Consider the following 18,052-nt stretch of genomic DNA (forward strand, 5'->3'; position numbering starts at 1 on the left):
CCAGTCACCTTTATAACTTGACAAGAAGCAATGCTTCGTTTTCAAGCGATACCCGAGGTCCGTCTTCGGCAACTCCTCCAGGTGGACGTACACGAAGTCCTCTAGATGACCTGACTGGAGACGGGAGTGTCCTGCCCATCGACTTTCGTCCCGACAACGGAAGTGATATCGAGGACGTTGTGGTTATTGTTGAATCGGATCGAAGACCGGTAATGGCTACGACTACCACCGGAGTCACAGCGGAAGACAATGTAAGCTTCATTAACTGGACCACATTACGTTACCGGTCGACGTCGGTATCGCTCGAAAACGTCGACCAGAACGCTGTCCAGACTTCGGCGACGGATGCCTTCCGAGATGATACCGAAACATTCCGCCCCGAAGAGAACACTACAATGAACAGAAATGCAGAAAGAAGCTTGGAGACAGCTCGAACCGAAACATTTGTAGCCGCTTTGCCAACCAGCACCGCGGCCGCAATATCATCTGATGTTTCGTCCTTAGGCAAGAACTATCCTGGTGACTTTTTCGAATCTGAAATCACCAGTGAATACTACTCACCAAGTGAAACTCGAGCAATTGATAATCCCAAGGATGTCTCGGTTGCAACTGGTTTGGGCGCACCGCAAAACGAAAACAAACAGACAAGCCACACAGACGTTAGCAGCAGCAGCAGCGGAGCCTCTACATGGCCGAGTAAGTTTTTCGAGACCATCCTGTCATCCAGCACAGCTCAGGTTAGGCTGTCCAGTGGGCAGTTTTCTGAAACTAGCTCTTTCGAAGACACTGTCACGCTCAATGCCTCCAGAGGAACTTGCCATACGAGGCGAAGCCGATGGTTCTAATGGCGACACGAATGCTTATCTGGATAGCTATGGTACCGCAATGTCAAATGAACGCCACGAGCCTAGTCAGGCGTCACTGGCAGGCGGCTTTAGCGACACTACCAGCGACACATCTGGAATCGCTTGGTTCAATGTCACACCGTCAGAAGCGACTGAGTTGAACTCAATGCTTGATTATTCTCCTTCTCACGACAGCTATTCTGTCAGTTTTGAAGAGCACAACTCACCAAATGAAACCAAGGTATCTCCTGACACTGACGCTATGGCGACTACAAGCGACATAACTGAAGACAGGAGCCGGCATTCGTCCGTCATCGCGATCAATGGAAGCTTGGACAGCACTACCACCGATTATCAGGCAACAATTCGAGACAGAACGTCTATCGGTACAGCTAGCGACACCTCAGAAAATAACGCTGTTCACTTTCAGCAAGACCTCTATTCTACAACTATTGGACAAGAAACACCACTTTATAACGACACAGGGGGCTTGGGTCGCTTCCTTACAACTCAAGAGCGGAAGCTGTTCCTTTCTGAAAGTGAGGCGTTGCCTGCTGAAAGCACCGGGACGGTTGCAAATACAGCACCAGACGTTATACGCACTTCGGCAGTCAGCGTCGCTCAACAAGGGAACATGACGTCTGAAACTCGCATCCTTCCCTTTACGAAATTCGACATGGACGCAAGCAGCAAGGGGAACCTTGAAAACGCCAGCGAATTCCGCACGTACTACGTTAGTACAATTATCGAGACGTCTTCACGACCGAGTTCCTTCGTACCTAGACGGATTAGCGTAGTGTCATCCACCGAGCGAAGTACTTTTGCCAACGCCGACGATGCTACAAGCAGGCAGAGGAGATATGGCACAACATACATCGCCAGACAGCGAATATGACGATAGCACACCATTCCCACCACTATCACCGTTATTCACCAAGCTAATATCTGACAAAACGCCATTATGAAACGGCAACAGACGATGACGCTCTGGAGGAGACAATCTCTGGAGCCGGATTTGACGTGACCGTCCGCCAAGCCAAATATGGAGATCACGATGCCACGGACGCTGAAGACTACGACGATACAATGATGCCCGAAGGATCTCCTACGTCCCAGCGAGTAAGCACACCAGAAACGACTACTACCGCACATTCGACGGAAACGGAAGTAGATGAAGATGTGGAAGCGAATGAAAATGGTGGCGGCACTGTGGTGGAAGGTCACGGAAGCCTTGCAGCGAAGCCGGCTGTTCCCAAGCACTGAACGCGCACGAAATCTACAGAGGAAAATGTTCCGAAATATTAATAGGCCAGCCACGTCTCAAGGCGTCATGCGACTCACGCGCGGATCAAACCAGCGTCGGGGTTTCACAGCGCGTCGTCACGCAAAGCACCTCGAGCGTACCTTTGCGCCACATGCCAAGGTTCGCAGTTCGGCGGAAAACAAGTCGCTCTCAAGTGACCTTGTTCATGTGCATCTTTGACCGCACCAATTGATTAACGCAAAAATTTCGACAACTTGACTGCGCAGCGCGCGAACACCTTTGCTAGTGAATTTGCGTTATCACTTCCGAGCATTTATACCGGTAAATTTCGCTCTATCCCCAGCACACCATTAAAACTCGATTCTCGATAACTACGCAGCTTGCGCGCGCTTACTGCGATAATGTATTAACCTGTTCCTTCGCCATGGTGCAACAGTAGGTTAGGTATGCAGCGCATAAGGCTCGAGTTTAAGGTTGGGCGAAGACGGCGCCACAAAACGCACTGTGCTTCGTCAAACGTGCGCTGTCAATATGCCTTTCAATGAACCAGCCTGCAACATTCTAGAATCCATCACATGCTTTGACTGCCTTAGCTGCGAACAAGCTAACGAGCCGAAGAGCTTGCAAGCATCACACGCGGAAACGGTACTCTATTTCACAAGCACACACACTTTTTATTTAATAAACGTTTCAACAATACACTCGTCATGCGTAGCCTCACTCGTCATGCATAACCGATGGCGGCGCTGCGAACGGCACGCCGGTGACGTCATACGGGGGACTCTCCTTTGTCGTCTGCTACGCTCTGGCTAAAATAGCTTCGCTCGCGCTCTGACTGCGTAGTCGCTTAGCACGGCGCTGTCCTATGACTATCTGTACTTTAACGCGATAGCGTTGAGGGCCCCGTGTCGCAGAAAATCCGGCGCCGGCGCCCAACAACCCCGACCCCCGACCGCGCAGGCCTTCTGCGTGGCTCAAGGTGTTAGTGAACAAAAATTGAATTTCTCACAGTGAAATCTGTCAGAAAAATAGTAAAGTACGACTTAACCACAACCTACAGACATGGTGGTGTCGAATTGTAGTTTGAAGGTACGAGAAAACATAATTCTGCTACGAGGAAACTCAAACACAAACCCCCTTTCCAACATTTCTACCATACCAACAGCGGCGCGCTCGGATAGGTTAGTTGCGAAATTCATATCCAGATGGCGCTCGCATCCCCGGCAGGGACAAATTGGGACTTCGCCTGCCTAGTGCGTTTTGGACACGCGCGCGCGTCGGGGCAATAGCAAATAATTAATAAAATAGTAAAATAAGTGCTAGGGTCTTCACATTTTATTATAAGACGACTTATATTAACCCTGGAAAAACGTCTTCCCAGCAATGCATTTCTGTTGAAAGTGAAGCCGGCTTTAAGGGGATGGGTGTAAGCTTGGTCTTTGTAAGCTGGCTTTCCCACGTTCTGTGTTGCAGTGAAGCCTACTCAAAGAAAAGTTCGATGTGAACGGGGCCCGATAATGCTATCGCGAAGCTTAAGCGTCCTCCAATTATTTTGCTAGTGTTAGATTTATAAATGTCAGCATTAGGAGGAGAACAAACGTTATATATTTAATGTATCTTCTATGTAGCCAACCGATGTGTCAGCCCAGTGACTATGACGCTGCGCTGCCAAGTTCAAGGTTAATTATTCGACCCTGGCCGCATTTCAATTGGGGCTAAATGCAAGAACGCTTGTGTATAGGTTAAATTAGATGCACGTTAAAGAAACCAGGTGGTCAAAATTATTCCACAGCCCTCAACTACGGCGCAGCTCATAATCATATCATGGTTATGGCACGTAAAACCCCAGAATTTATTTTTCTTGATGTAAAGGAATTTTGTTTCGTATAACCACAGCCCACGCGGGCAGGGAATGTCATAAAACTGACTCAGTCATAAAACATCCCGCCGAGCGAGTAAATGAGTCTATGCACATTTGGGAATGAAGCACGATCGCAGGGCACATTCGTAAAATTTCGCGTCGACTAAGCGGCATTGTAGTGTAGCTGAATACAAATTTTACATATCGCACATAATTCTAGTCATTTGGTGTTGCATATACCAAACTTTCTGACAAGAAAAATATAATTTTACTGACAAGCGGTTTATCTCGCACATTAGTTTCACCGCGGTCTACCATGTTTCGCAATCATCAAGCATGCTTTACATTACTTTCCACTCATTAAGACTTTCCAACGCAATATTTTTTAGGTTAGCATAAACCTATTTCTGTTCAATGCACTTTCAGACTACAGGAAACGACTCCGAAAACATCATTAGTGTTATAAAAATATTGTTATAAAAAGAAAGAAAACGTCGGAACGCCAGTGAACATTTTATTGTGCCTTTGTGTGTGTTTAATTAGTCTGTGTTAATAAGGTGTGTGTTTAGAGCTCCAGCTACTTGTTCAGTCAAGCACCAGCAAACCTAAGTTTCTCAATTGAGGTCTTAGTTCTGAATACGTGCGAGTCGACGAGTTTACAGAATATTTCAAAACGATAGCTTTAAGGGCTCCTTTGCGCAGAAATCCGGCGTTGACCGTAAGCGAAAATTATCTCCCAATCACAGAGCAGCGCGTGCCTCTCGGTTACTTGCAGCACCATCAGATGGCGCTCGCCTTCGCGCATCCGCGGGAAAGGCTAGGTGACTGTCACTGCCCCGTTTCAAAGCGGATGTCAATAAATCATCATCATCATCACCGCGGAAGCGGCGGCCCCGTGCGGGGGAAAAGAAAAAAATTACCAGAAAGCTTGCCTTCGTGGATAGCGTTCGCCGCTGGCGTTTCCCGGTAGATTATGGTTGCATAAGCTGCAGTTGCCGGGAAGCGTCAGAAGCAGTCGGAGACCTTTGAATGCTACCACGTCCTACTCTTAAAGACGAAGCTTAAGCGTCTCCCAAGTTTTTGGAAACGTGGTCTAAGCAAAGCTTGCCGCTTGTCTTTGTTACGCGATAGCACTAATTCTCATCGATGGACGAACCTCGCCCGTGTAATGAGCTCGCTACCCATGGCACGAGCAAAGAAAGGGTTACGCCGAACCGACTAACATGCAGGGGCGAGCTGTGTCACGGTGAAAGTAATCAACTTTAAATAAATTTTGCTTGCGAAGGTCAGCACTGCAGCACAAGAGTACTTTTAACTTTAATTGTTTTGCCCACAAATCTTGTCCGCCCTTGTAGCAAACGTTCAATACCGCACTTTGCTGCAATGCTGCTAAAGCAGTGCATGCATTAACGTGCTGCAGCGACCACCTAGTATCCTGAAAATGGCGTCAAACGTCTTTTGTGATATGCTGAACGAGCTGGGCAGCAAGAACATTGGGATGTCTGTGGCCAATGCAGCAGGCGACCTAACACGCAGCACGCGCTGCACAGCGAAACAATGTAGTACAGCGCAGACACAGTAGGTGGCCAACTGCTGCAATGCATCGTCAAAAAAGGACCGACAAATCATTATGACTGCGCGACAACAGAACTGCAATGACGAGAAACCACCGCCGTACAGGCACATGTACACGCCGACTAGCACACACCAGGAGGAATCCACCCTAAGCGTGGTGACAACTGTGACTCCGCTTGATTTCGCAGGGAATAGTGTCCTGGAACCTGCCCACTCCCATTTCAAATACTGGAGCAGAGCACATCAGCCGACAGCTTAAGTTGCCGTCACGTAGAGAGCGCACGCACGGCACAAAATCCCCCCACTGACGTCACACGCGAGAGGGCGCCACTCGAAGGGCTAATACAGACCGAGCCAAAGAAACGGGCCACGACCAACTACCAAGCAGCAGACACTCACACTGCCATCATCGTCCCGTAGTCTTTACACTGCACCCCCAGCTTCACTGGTCAATTCAATCAGCACCACTAGATTGTTTCATGTTTACAAAACCAATATCGAATTACACGCGCTGCTATTGCAATTTTTATACAGACACTCCAGGCACTTTCGCGCCGTCAAGCTGTTCTGGTATCAACGGCACATGCCCGGTCCGCACGTGAGGGGTGTCATAGGTCTCCAGAGATTCACAGTGCGTTTGGTTGAAAAGCGACAAAACCAAGTGGACGTACGGCCACACAGGCTCGGCGCCAGAATAGGCGAGGTCCTTTGTTGGGGCAGGGGCGCCTCTGAAGGTCCCATCTATAGGGTCAGCTTTATGGCGCTCCAGTGGGAAGGGGGCAGCTGCCCCTATTGTCACTTTGCGCTCAATCAGCTCCGCCGGAGCCAGAGCAACAACAAAATTCTAGGTGGTGTTGGCCGGGGCAGCATTCCTTTTGAGCAGCAGTGTGCAGTACCTACTACTACACCCTAGAACTACATACACTGGTCTGGGCGAAATGGCCAATACATGTCAAGCTGAACTTGATCGATTCATTGGGAACTCGCAAACGCCGACGGTTTTCAGTCGGTCTCATCTCGTCAGCATCGAGGTGCGATGCCGGTAACACCGTTGCTCATCCCGCCAGCAATGCGACACGCTATTCCTGCTGCACAGCAGCTGTCGTCTCATGCGCTGCGTCGAGCCATGCCACCTCCGCGTATTGTTAGAACACAGTGTTAGACTCGAAGCCATGCTAAACCTTATCGCTTTCATTGTTTCGCCGTAACATTAAAAATTGGTGAAACTGCCAATTTTTTTTAGACATCACAGTAATGATGTGATATCAAGCGATGATGCAAATAATACAAAACATTGAAAGCAAGCAACTCGAGACTACAATCGGGGCGCCCCAGCGCACACTCTCTCTTGCATTGGCAGCCGAGCACGGCCAGTTCCTTAGCCAAAGGAGTACCAACACGCATTTTCAAAGTTGTAGAATTAAGCTCTACCACACGTATCCGGGTGACACTAAACAAGTACAAAAGGGCCCTTAGCTAAACCGCTCTGAGCTCAATATACTGTGTACCAGACTAACAGAAATATAGCCAACTATTTTTTTTTCTTCGAAATGATGCCGTAATAGCAAAATAAGCACACTGCCACCGCCGCAAGACTCCGACTGAATGGAATCTTCACAGAAGGAATCAGTGACGCACAATGGCCGATCTGCCCTCTCTCCTCAGTACACACACCTGTTGCCGGGATAGAGGGGAGACGTCTCCCCTAGCGAAGCTGTCACGTTGGCGCTTTCGTCCCTCGCGCCAAAACCAGTTCCAGTTATGAGGCACGCCGTAGTGGCGGGCCCCGCATTAATTTTGACCACCTGGGGTTCTTTAACGAGCACTACAACGCAAGCGCACAGGCGTTTTCGCATTTCGCCACCATTGAAATGCGGCTACCGCGGCTGGGATTCAATCCTGCGACCTCATGCCGAGCAGTGCAACGTCTTAGCTAACTGAGCCACCGCGGCGGGTCGACCAATCGACGCCATTTACCCTAGCGACATCACACATGACAGCCATCATCACGACAAACGCAAAAGAGAGACCAAAAAACTCATTTGTGGCTTCCCCGCGGTGCCGACATGTTATCAAAAGATATATGTATCAGGCATATTTCACATATCATGGATTATACATGTATATGCGACATGTTCACCGAAGATGTACGACTGTCACGGCATTGCCAGCCCCCCAATGAAAATTGTCATGACTCAGCAAAATTTGCAGGTGGGTAGCAATATAAGGCAAAGATAATGCTGCTGCTGATTAAAAAAAGTGCTGCGCATTTTTCCTCAGTGCTTGCATGTGGCAGCTGCAGTGACTGAAGCATCGGAGCAAGCTTATGTATCATGGTGCCACACGAAACATTTGGCTATTCAATATTCACAAAAACAGACCAGCACAATGTTGCCACTGATGACATAGGAAAATTTACATCTTTCTAAAAAAATTTTTTTTTCAAGGTCCATTTTTTTCTGTCCAACAACTGACAACAGGCTTCCTCCTCACCAATGACACTGATACAGAAACTAGTTTGCAGAAACAAGTACTACGTATAAACTACTTGGGGAGCTCCGATGCTGGCCAGTATTTTTTCTAGGGCTTGGAAGGTCTGGACATACAATTAACACAACTAAATGAAGTTGAAAATGTTATGGTAATACCCCTTTGAAAATGTGCGAAGTTGGTCAGAGCAATCAAACTTGAATTGGCAGTAATGTCTTTATTAGCACTTTGTTACATCCTGTTCTTAATCACAGACATTAAGATATAGCAGGAAAAGAAAAATGTGAAATGTGCTTCCTGCAGCCACTACAGCACACATCGAAATAATCATTTTACACATCAAGTAAAGCAGCCCTTTTATTGTCTAAACCACTCAACCATTTCATCGCTGCCCTGCACAAACCACAGTAAAAACAATGGAGCACAAGGGTGGTGACAGCTCCAGATAAACAGCTACAACTGAGCGAGTTGAGGCAAGAGGGTTCCTTTCTGGATAGCCCAGCCAAACTGCAGTGACACAGCAAGAGTCCAAATTCACCCACTTCAATGAAACATTCACAAAAACAGACCAGCACAATGTTGCCACTGATGACATAGCAAATTTACATCTTTCTAAAAAAAATTTTTTTTCAAGGTCCATTTTTTTCTGTCCAACAACTGACAACAGGCTTCCTCCTCACCAATGATGCAGTCGCAACGGCACACCTGTGTGCAACAGTTTCAACGACGGCACAGTCCTTGCTGTCTGCAAATCCTTGGGCCGGGGAGAAAGGGAAATAAATAGCACTTTATTACCTTTACTTCTGCAGACTCCACACGACACAAGCACGGAAAAAAATGGTAAATTTCGCATGAAAGGTAGCCAAGAGAAACCAGCGGCATTCGACATTCTGCAAATGGTGATACTGTGGGGATCGATCCTGGAGCCTCTTGACAAATGCTCAGATCTAGAAAGGGAACACAATACAAAAGGTGAGAACTGTGACACACCAGAATAACAGCCAGCATCATGAAATGTGGGTAACCAACATGCAATACAATGCTACTTGTGAACTAAGAGAAAGTAACGTACAACTGTACAGCACTTACCCCTTCAATGTCCTCATCGCCACTGACTTCGTCAAACTCAATGTTGTCGTCTTCCTCTTCTTCACCAAAGTTGACAGTGTCGTTGATTTTCGCTGTAAGAAATTGAAGTGATTTAAATGTCTGTGCAACACCAGTTAACTTCAACATGCTGGCAGTGCACAAGATGAGAAGAGTGCTGCCATTAAAAATCTTTCACTTGAAAGCAAATGACTACACATGTGGAAGTATTCACACTGAAGAAAATTTCCAAGAAACAATAACCGTAAAATTCCAAGCAAGTTCCCCCCTTAAGCAAGTCAAAAGTACCGGCAAAGTGAGGGGGGGCGCTTTCCCAGAACGGCACCAAAATTCAAGACGATGATGGCAAAATTTTTCCGCCAGGAAAAAAAAAAAAAAAAAAAAGCAGAGTGGACATAAGAGTTAAAATTTTATTCAACATGTACTTTATTAAGCCCAACATTTGTTAGCGCTGTTTATCACTCTGAAAACCACTGAAAGAATTGCAGAAATAGCGCAGCGCTGCGACCGGCTACAGGGAGCATTGATTATGCAGCTTCAATTCCAGGCAAAATGATGTCCACTAGAGTAAAGTGACGCGTAATATTCACTTTATTAAAAACCATGTCCACAGTCAAACGTTTAGCACTGATGAGAGTTCCGATAAAAGTCAAGCTCAGCTGCCGTGCATGGCTACCAACAGCGGACAACGGCTCAGCCATGCTCGCATCACAGCTGACACCGCCGCAAATATCAGCATATTTTCTTTTTCGTGTGAAATTATTGCAAGGTGAGTGTAAAGCGGCAACAATGGTAACAAAACATTGCTGCTTGGGAGTGTCGGCGGCGTTCATTTTGAAGCTACTGATTCGAAGTGAACTGGAAAAGGCCTAGCGACGATATCGATGGCGGGGCTTTACCGGAACGGCGCGGAAATTTAAAAGTAGCAGTGAAGTTGAGGGGGGCTCTTGCTCAGAATATTATAGTATGTTTCACGGAGTTACAGCGACAGTTTTGAAGCTTGCATTGAGAACACTTGCATCATTCAGACAAGTGAATAGACCTTGTATTCAGATCACTACACACAACACAGGGGAAGCTAGCGACTACATGCCCAGTAAAAAAAATATGCTCTTTTACCTATTACATTTTTAACACATTGTATCACTCAAGTATCTCACCAAAAGCCATCTGTAAATACACTTCTGGAAAACCACCAGCTTATGTTCCCTTCTTTTTCCTGTCCTCTAGTGCAATTCAATAATGCAAACTTTTCGCTTATTCATCTCTGTGCTAATTTAGGCATTAACAGGCAACACTATTTCAGTTTAGGACTGGCAAAATATTCTTCCAAAACAGTTCTCAGTCATTTGGCAGGAAAAGCATGACTATTACAAAAGAAAATGAAGGACTGCTCTTTTTATTATTTTGCATTGAGACCTTCGTGTTGAGACAATTTTAAAGTATTTTCTCACATTAGGGCCATTTGCGCAAAGGAAATATTCTTGAATCTTGCCAGCCCTTCTTTAACAATAAGCCATTCATTACGCTTGTCTGACGCTGCCAAAATCAATGACTTCGTGGCAAGGAAGTGCAGGAACTTCAGAACGGCATTGCCATCATTCATTCCTGTCTCACTAAGCCTCCTTTCACAGTTACAGTGGCCCACAGAAGCTTAAACAAATAAGGCTAAACTTAATGTTTCTATTAGTGTCCCTTTAAGACAATTTTAACGAAAACGTATGCACCAATGCTTCAATATCAAGTTCTGGCTGCGTTCCAAAGCAAAGAATGAAGTGACAGTGACCCAAGATGTTCCTAATCCCTGCAGCAGAAGTCGCACATATTTAGAATGAAATTACTCAACGGAAACTGCTTAATTTTTTTCAGACTGCCGTGTTTAATGCCCATTTTTGTGCCTACATTTCACTTATCGCATTAACTTTGTCAGAAGTGGTTTTGCAAACTTTTGGTGGCTACTACACTGGAATGGCAAAAACTAAAGTAATGTGTGAGTGCAACTTTGATACTTGAAAGTAGCTGCATGTGTTCCATTTAGCCAGCACTGTAATAAACTGAAGCAACGAGGGAAACCAGTATGCCTCTCAAGCTGCCACTTACCGTGCTCGGGCAGTTCTCCGTAGGACTTCAGGTTTCGTGCCTCGTCTGGGTTGTATTTCAGGATGACGTCTGCCTTGGCATCCTGGTAGTCCCGCAGACCCACTAAAATGATGTCCCCCTGATTTATCCAAACCTGCAACCAGCAAGAAGCATTACCAAATGAATTCAACCACTCTTTATGTAAACTTGGTATCCATGATATGTCGATTCATTGATGTAATTGTGTACTTCAATGTAACACAATGGCAGTAACTGGTGCTGAAGTGGCATAACTACAAATAAATTATTGATACGGGGTGGGACATGTTCATTTCGTCTGCTGCTTAAGTGCTGATTGGGTGCACCCCAGCCAATCAGAACTTCAGCAGACGAAATAGACATGACTACCAGGTGGAGACTTGCAGAATTCCATCCCAGGTTTCCTCGACATGCTCACAAACTGAACTACAAGGTTGGCTGACCACCATCAAAAAGTGGCAACTGGTTGGGAAGCAAGCCAGCGGCCTTGTACCTCACAGCTGGCTGCAACAGCCAACTACCCGAGTCACATACACAATTGCACGGCCACATATGTATACACAATTTAAATACAAACCTTTATACATTCATTAATACTTTCCTAGTATCAATGAAGTAAAGCAGCAAATTTAGCAGCAGTATCATGCAGTATGTCGAAGGCTCTTGGACTAATAATATCTAATAACGATGCATGTGCCGCTACATGGGCAGTTTCAATGGCCATCAAGAGAAAATCTATTGAGTGGATAGGGTTATGGAGAAGAGCACAAAGGATTTTAGTCAGCCTTGCAGTTTACGTGGGTTTATAGCCTGCAGACAACCCTGCCATAAAGGTTGGTGCTAACCATGCAGTGAACGCAACTGTTCTATTTGAAATATTTTCCCCCTTCATTTCTGCGAACGCTGGCAAAATTTCAGACACAAGGAATGAAAAGAAAATATTTTAATTTGAATATTGTGACATCAGAAAGCCATCAGTTTTCAGAAAGTCTGCATATGCAGAATACAACTACAAGCAACAAAGAGTGCACTGCCATTCAAAAATTTAGAAAAATAAACTGAAAGCGCAAAGCATACAGTATGTGCAACGCAGATTTAACAGCTCACGAGAAAAAACATTTAATGTAGGGCACAATTTCCGAGCACAAAGTTGGGTTTTTTCGCAAGTTGTACATTAAAATAAATTAAGGGGTTTTACGTGCCGAAACGATAATCTGATTATGAGGCACGCTGTAGCGGGGAACACAGGAATATTTTGGCCCACTTGGGCACCTAAATCTAAGTACACGTGTTTTTGCATTTCGCCCCCACCGAAATGCGGCCGCTGTGGCCGGGAATTTATCCCGCAACCTGAACAGTGAAGGTTCATCTTTAGTGGCTTAACACCTGTTTGTTAAAATATGGGCTCTACAGAGCAAGAATTAAATGCCTTGGAAGGATGACAAGGCACCCCAACAAGAAATCACTAATATATTCCCACTGGTGAAGCAATAGAGAGCTTTAGAATAGGGGCCCTAAGAAGCCACTACACATACGCGAGACGCAAACTGCGTTTGGGTTTTGCGCCGGGCACGCTATTGCATTGATTTTGCAGGAGCCCCAAAAGCTTTGCGTCAAAACATGGCGGCACCCATCGCGACAGCTCTTACCGACCACCAAAATGGGCTCGATTCGTGGTAACGCGTGAAGTTCGTAAGCTAGGAGAAGTGACTGCCGTTATTGCTTTCTCTCAACTAACATGTGTAATGAAGATCGATTCATTAGATGCCTCCGATTACGAATTCGATTGTCGATTTCATGGCTCGTAGGCCTAACATGGATTAGTTTGGCTCCGTGAAGGCACGTAAAGTTGGTTACTCAAAATTAAGCGCAACAAATCGCTTGCTGTTAATAGAATAATCTCTATTAATAGAATAATCTCTAAAATGTTAAATGCAAAAACACGAAAGCCAAAATTACTCTTATCGTAAAATGGTCTAGTTTATTTTAATAAGTATAATAGTTTCTCCAAGGTCGATTCACATAGGTCGCGAAGCTTCGGGCGAAAAGCGGTTCAGAACGAATTGTCACCGACATCAGCAAGGGTGGTTATGGGAGCAGCAATTGAAGCGCGACTATGTTTGGAGGGAACAAACATTGCGAAAGAAAAAAAAGCGTTTATCAATAAAGAGAGACACAGATTCATTCAACGAAAATAAAGTTCCTAATCAATTTTATATACGCATGGCGAGAAAAGAGACGATTTGGTTTTACTTGGTCATTATTAATAAATACCTTTTTTCAGCGCCCACCGTAAGAGCACCCATCGATAACGGCGGGCGTTCACGCCGCTATCACTTGCAATGCAATGCAGCTCTTGAAGTGTGCAGAAAGGCACGCTCGTAAAGTTCACCTGTTAGAATACGCCCCCCTCACACGTTGTGTTGTTTTGCTTGCCGGCGTTTATCTAAATTTGGTGACGTGGGTAGTTTCATTCTTTCTTAACCTGTTCAGGCAAAAGCACTAAGTTGCGACAGTTGCGATAATTGTGTAATTTAGTTGTTTTCGTGCGACAGCGCTGGCCGACGGGCTTGGCGTCCGACGAAAGAACGAGCACTCTACGCCCAAAGCGTTCGGCGACTTCCAAAGAAAGTATGTTCTCTGCAGGGATGCCATTTCAACACCTGTACGGTTGGCCTTTTCCTGCATCGCTTCGTGCTGAAAGCTCGGAACACCCATGAAGTCGTATGGCGGGGCATTTGAATATACAGCTGTAATGGCAAGCCTCCGAAAACAAATTTCGCGCCTTTGAGAACAAAATGACGTCACTTCTGTTTTTAATGGATATAGTGTCACATTATTTTTTCTTCCGCCGGAAGTGTTCCCTCCTCACACAGATGGCGCTAAGCCCCATGAACCGCCATGTTTTGAACGTATGGGCTTCTATGGAAGCTTCGCTACCAGGTATATCTACCTTGGTTTCTCTTTGACACCACAGTATCGCTGCAAACGCAAGACGCTATTCGCAAACGCAAAGCCCTATTCTAAAACTCTTCACTGCTGCATGCTCCAACTAATAAGGCGCTTAATGCGTGTTCTGGCTAAATACGATGATGGCTGTACCGTACCGTGCCTGCAAAAGTTAACAAAATACCTACAAGTAGTAAAACAGGACCCTGGTCACTTGAAGACCAGGGTACTGAAACCACATCACAGGACATGCACACACAGCTATACAACTTTGTATAACATTTACTTGCTTTTTTTCTCAGTTTTCCTCGAATGTGACAGAGTCTTTTCATGCCGTCAAAGCACATGGCCTCTAGCCGTCCATTGCCAAGCATTTTGATAACTTGGGCATATTCTGTAAGAAACAAGGAAGCCACGAAAGGGATGTTATGCCGAAGCAAGAACATTTGCCAGTGGGACAATGAAAAAGTATATTCAAATGACTACACAGTCCTACGAACTGAAACTGAATGACAAGATTGTAGAATACAAGTGCACATAATAAAAAGAATTCTTCAAAGCAAAGCACAATTGAAACAAAATAGCTGGAGTCATTTTTTCAGAACATAAGTAATCCAGAATATGCTTGCTGTACTAGCTGCATAATGTATCGTGGGAAGGAATGGCATGTGCTAACTTCACATCAAGCCACAAGATAAAATGCAAGGATCAAAGAAAACTGTAAAGTCAGATGGCAAACACCAATCAGGCCTCAAATGGCAAAGAACACTTATGCCTCAAACCCTGCTCAAACCAGCACTAGTTGGGATTAGGCGATTACAAAGAGCCCAATTTACTACTATATCCTCAGCTACTGTTATTATGCAGCTAACCAAATGCAAGCTTTCACAGAATGGACAGTCTGCTTGTTCGTTAATGTTTACAAGCGACGCAGTAAATAGCCGGGTAAGTGACCGCAACTATACTTGGTAATAGGCGTGTGCAAAACCTTACCTTGGCCGTCCTCCTTGAAGACGAGTTCTCTCTTTTCAGTTTCATTTTCGTTCTTTCCTCTTCTCCTGTTTTTACCTCCCTTTCCTACAATCATCAAGAAAGGCAAAGCGCAAACATGACACAGCAGCTCTTACAGCTATGCGTCACTGAATTATGTGATCCAATACAGGCTAAATCACACGAATTGTGAAAAGGGTTTTGATATCCAACCGCCTTTCGCTACATTACAGATGATTTTACACTCCGTTTATGATCGTCACGATGACACCATGGTGAAAGCACTGCCCTACTATTCGACAAACATTACAGCTGTACACATACCCTATACCTTGTCAAACTCTTCGCACGGCTACAAGAACATGCACAGAGACAAAGTGACCGCGGGTGCTTTGTGGAAGTCAAAGTTGGTGCAGTACAGTATAACACATTCAGACTGGAGCTGACAAGGAAAGCCGTCTCGCATACAATTTGCGCCCCTGCCTATTATTCAATACGTTCGTTAGGGTGCGAAACGTGACACATTTATAACAGCACTGATACGCCTTGCCGTAACAGCAAACAGAAACTCTGAGTAGATTTTTTTTGCAAATAAAGTATGACGCTGTGCGCATTACATCAGAGCCTGAAAGCACAACCATTGTGGGTCGCAGTCAGTCGCCTCGTACTACCGCGCGAGGCTTCATTCCACGGCGATTCAACAAAAAATTGAAAGCTGAATACTCACCCTTGTTCTTCGGCATGTCAAGACTGCTTAGTTGGCGTTTTTCACAATGAAATTCTCACAAATTTCGGAGACCTACTTGCGCACCACTCAATATGGACGACGCACAAGCCCGGAAAAGATGGCGCTACCTGCGGAGCCTCACTGTTGCTTATATTTGCTGTGCTATGTCGCTTAAGACGCCAAAATCAGCAACCTAGAGTCACCAACGTTACCGCGTGATGAAAATAAAATTAAAAGTACAATTGTTTACTTCAATTCCTGTGTGGTTTCTGTGCATCAGCGTAGGTATTTTATAGAGATTATTGTTCTAAAATATTTTAGGCTCGATCTGATCGTTTCTTGTTTTGGTCTTTATGAGTGGCGCCGCAGTAGCCGCAGTATCGACTAAACAAGGTGTTTGGCGCAGCCGCGCTGCGCAGCACGCAAGTGGAGTATTTAAACGTGCTGAGGGGCGGGGTGAGAGAGACTAAACGCCGGTGCGCAGCTTAGCAAGTTCGCGAGACGTGCGATTTTGCTATCGAAACCATCGGTTAAACGCCGAAAGTTTCAGTTAGACGTTAATCCTAGAAAGTCAGGCCGTCAGGATGACAATCAAGGCTGTGTGCGTGTTGTCGGGCTCGGACAAAACCAAGGGAACTCTTCACTTCTCGCAGGAGGTGAGTAGAAAGTGGCATAACGGGTGTTCATTCCGTTCATTCGCGCACATTCGTCATGTGCCAGTTAGCAGGTGAATGTGCGTCAAAGAGCGTACTCGCAACTCGTGCAGCACGTACTGCTACCATAGTTCTGTAGCTATCTAGCGAGACATCTCGTCTATCCCGTACTCTTTGTTATTTGCCTGTCTGGGCAATGCCTCGCATTGGTCTGGGAGCCGGGACTCTGCACACGACACCATTACCTTGATCGTCGGTTTCCTTCTCGAGTGCTTCCGCGACTATCAAAAGTTACGAATGGCCTTGGGGCCCCTAGAAAAGGACCACTTCGGTTATTAAGTTTGTATACTGCGTTCTGTTAATTATACGGTGGTGTTTCTTGCAGTGCGAGGGAAAGCCGGTTAAAGTTGTCGGCGAAATAACGGGCCTTGGCAAAGGACTTCATGGGTTTCACATTCACGAGTTCGGAGATAACACTAACGGTAAGTTGTTTCACGCCGGTTAAGCCAATTTGGTTGACCACGTCTCGCTCCACTTCCCTTTTTTTTTTCTTCTTTTTTGTTTGGTACTGCGCTCAGTGTGATTGGCAAACCGCGCACGCAGTGCATTTGTCTTACAGCAGGGACACCTGCTTGTAACAGGTGGTTTGTATCCTGCTTTTATTTTATTTATTTTTCTTTTGCAGGATGTGTAAGTGCAGGTGCACACTTTAACCCGCACAGCAAGGAGCATGGTGCACCGACTGATTCGAACAGGTGAGACGCAGCAGCGCGTGTTTTTCTGGTCAGCTCATTACAATTTTCCTCTGCCCGCGCACTTTCCCCTTAACAGGCATGTTGGAGACCTGGGCAATGTTGTTGCTGGCGACGACGGTGTTGCGAAGGTGAACATAGAGGACTCTGTTATTTCGCTTTGTGGAGCGCACAACATCATTGGACGATCTCTCGTGGTGAGTGGAAAATCACCGTGACAAATAGCCATTGTTGCACTCGAATGCACAGGCTGACAGCACCTCCATGTTGGCTTGTTCTCGCTCTGTAGCGAACTTGAACAATCATTGAAGCCTCTCCTTACCCTTCTGTGCACATCATGGCGTGGTTGCCGATATCGGCTCACTCCGTAGCTCATGCTCATGACCCATTTTTCACCAGGTTCACGCCGACCCAGACGACCTTGGAAAGGGAGGCCACGAACTGAGCAAGACTACGGGAAATGCGGGTGCACGGCTTGCTTGTGGTGTAGTTGGCATCACCAAGTAATTGTGGAAAATGGCACAATTATGATACTTCTTTGATGCGTTCTCAAGACAAATAAACACACCTTTTTCGTACCAAGTGTCCCCATTTTGTGTGTGTGTGGTGCAACAGCCATTTGCATTTCTGGCATGGTATTGCCTGCAACAAATATAGCTCAAATGCACTGCCATATAACAAGTTTGCATTATGTACCTACCATTGCTACCAATTCTGCAGT

At 45.8% G+C, this 18,052-nt stretch overlaps 2 protein-coding genes across 4 annotated transcripts in view; one reads left to right on the plus strand and one right to left on the minus strand.

Annotated features, from left to right (window-relative positions):
• Positions 1–8,237: 8,237 nt before the first annotated feature.
• Positions 8,238–16,076, minus strand: LOC119460914 (eukaryotic translation initiation factor 1A, X-chromosomal). The gene is made up of 6 exons (XM_037722040.2): positions 15,927–16,076; positions 15,203–15,286; positions 14,500–14,603; positions 11,243–11,375; positions 9,125–9,216; positions 8,238–8,982 (listed from the first exon to the last, which is right to left on the minus strand). The coding sequence occupies exons 1-6, from the start codon at positions 15,940–15,942 to the stop codon at positions 8,977–8,979; spliced, it is 435 nt and encodes a 144-aa protein (XP_037577968.1). The 5' UTR covers positions 15,943–16,076; the 3' UTR covers positions 8,238–8,976.
• Positions 16,077–16,315: 239 nt separating this feature from the next.
• Positions 16,316–18,052, plus strand: part of LOC119460913 (superoxide dismutase [Cu-Zn]) — a 29,352-nt gene continuing 27,615 nt past the window's right edge. The window contains exons 1-5 of one of the 3 annotated variants that reach the window (XM_037722039.2): positions 16,354–16,582; positions 16,965–17,061; positions 17,265–17,334; positions 17,411–17,528; positions 17,731–17,909. In XM_037722039.2, coding sequence (XP_037577967.1) covers positions 16,511–16,582; positions 16,965–17,061; positions 17,265–17,334; positions 17,411–17,528; positions 17,731–17,838 — 465 coding nt within the window. In that variant the 5' untranslated portion in view covers positions 16,354–16,510 and the 3' untranslated portion in view covers positions 17,839–17,909. Of the gene's footprint in view, positions 16,583–16,964; positions 17,062–17,264; positions 17,335–17,410; positions 17,529–17,730; positions 17,910–18,052 lie in introns of those variants that run through there. The other 2 variants (XM_037722051.2, XM_049672728.1) reach the window with 2 other exon arrangements.

Source organism: Dermacentor silvarum, chromosome 8 (assembly GCF_013339745.2).
Source record: "Dermacentor silvarum isolate Dsil-2018 chromosome 8, BIME_Dsil_1.4, whole genome shotgun sequence".
In the NCBI taxonomy this organism is placed as follows: Eukaryota; Metazoa; Arthropoda; class Arachnida; order Ixodida; family Ixodidae; genus Dermacentor; species Dermacentor silvarum.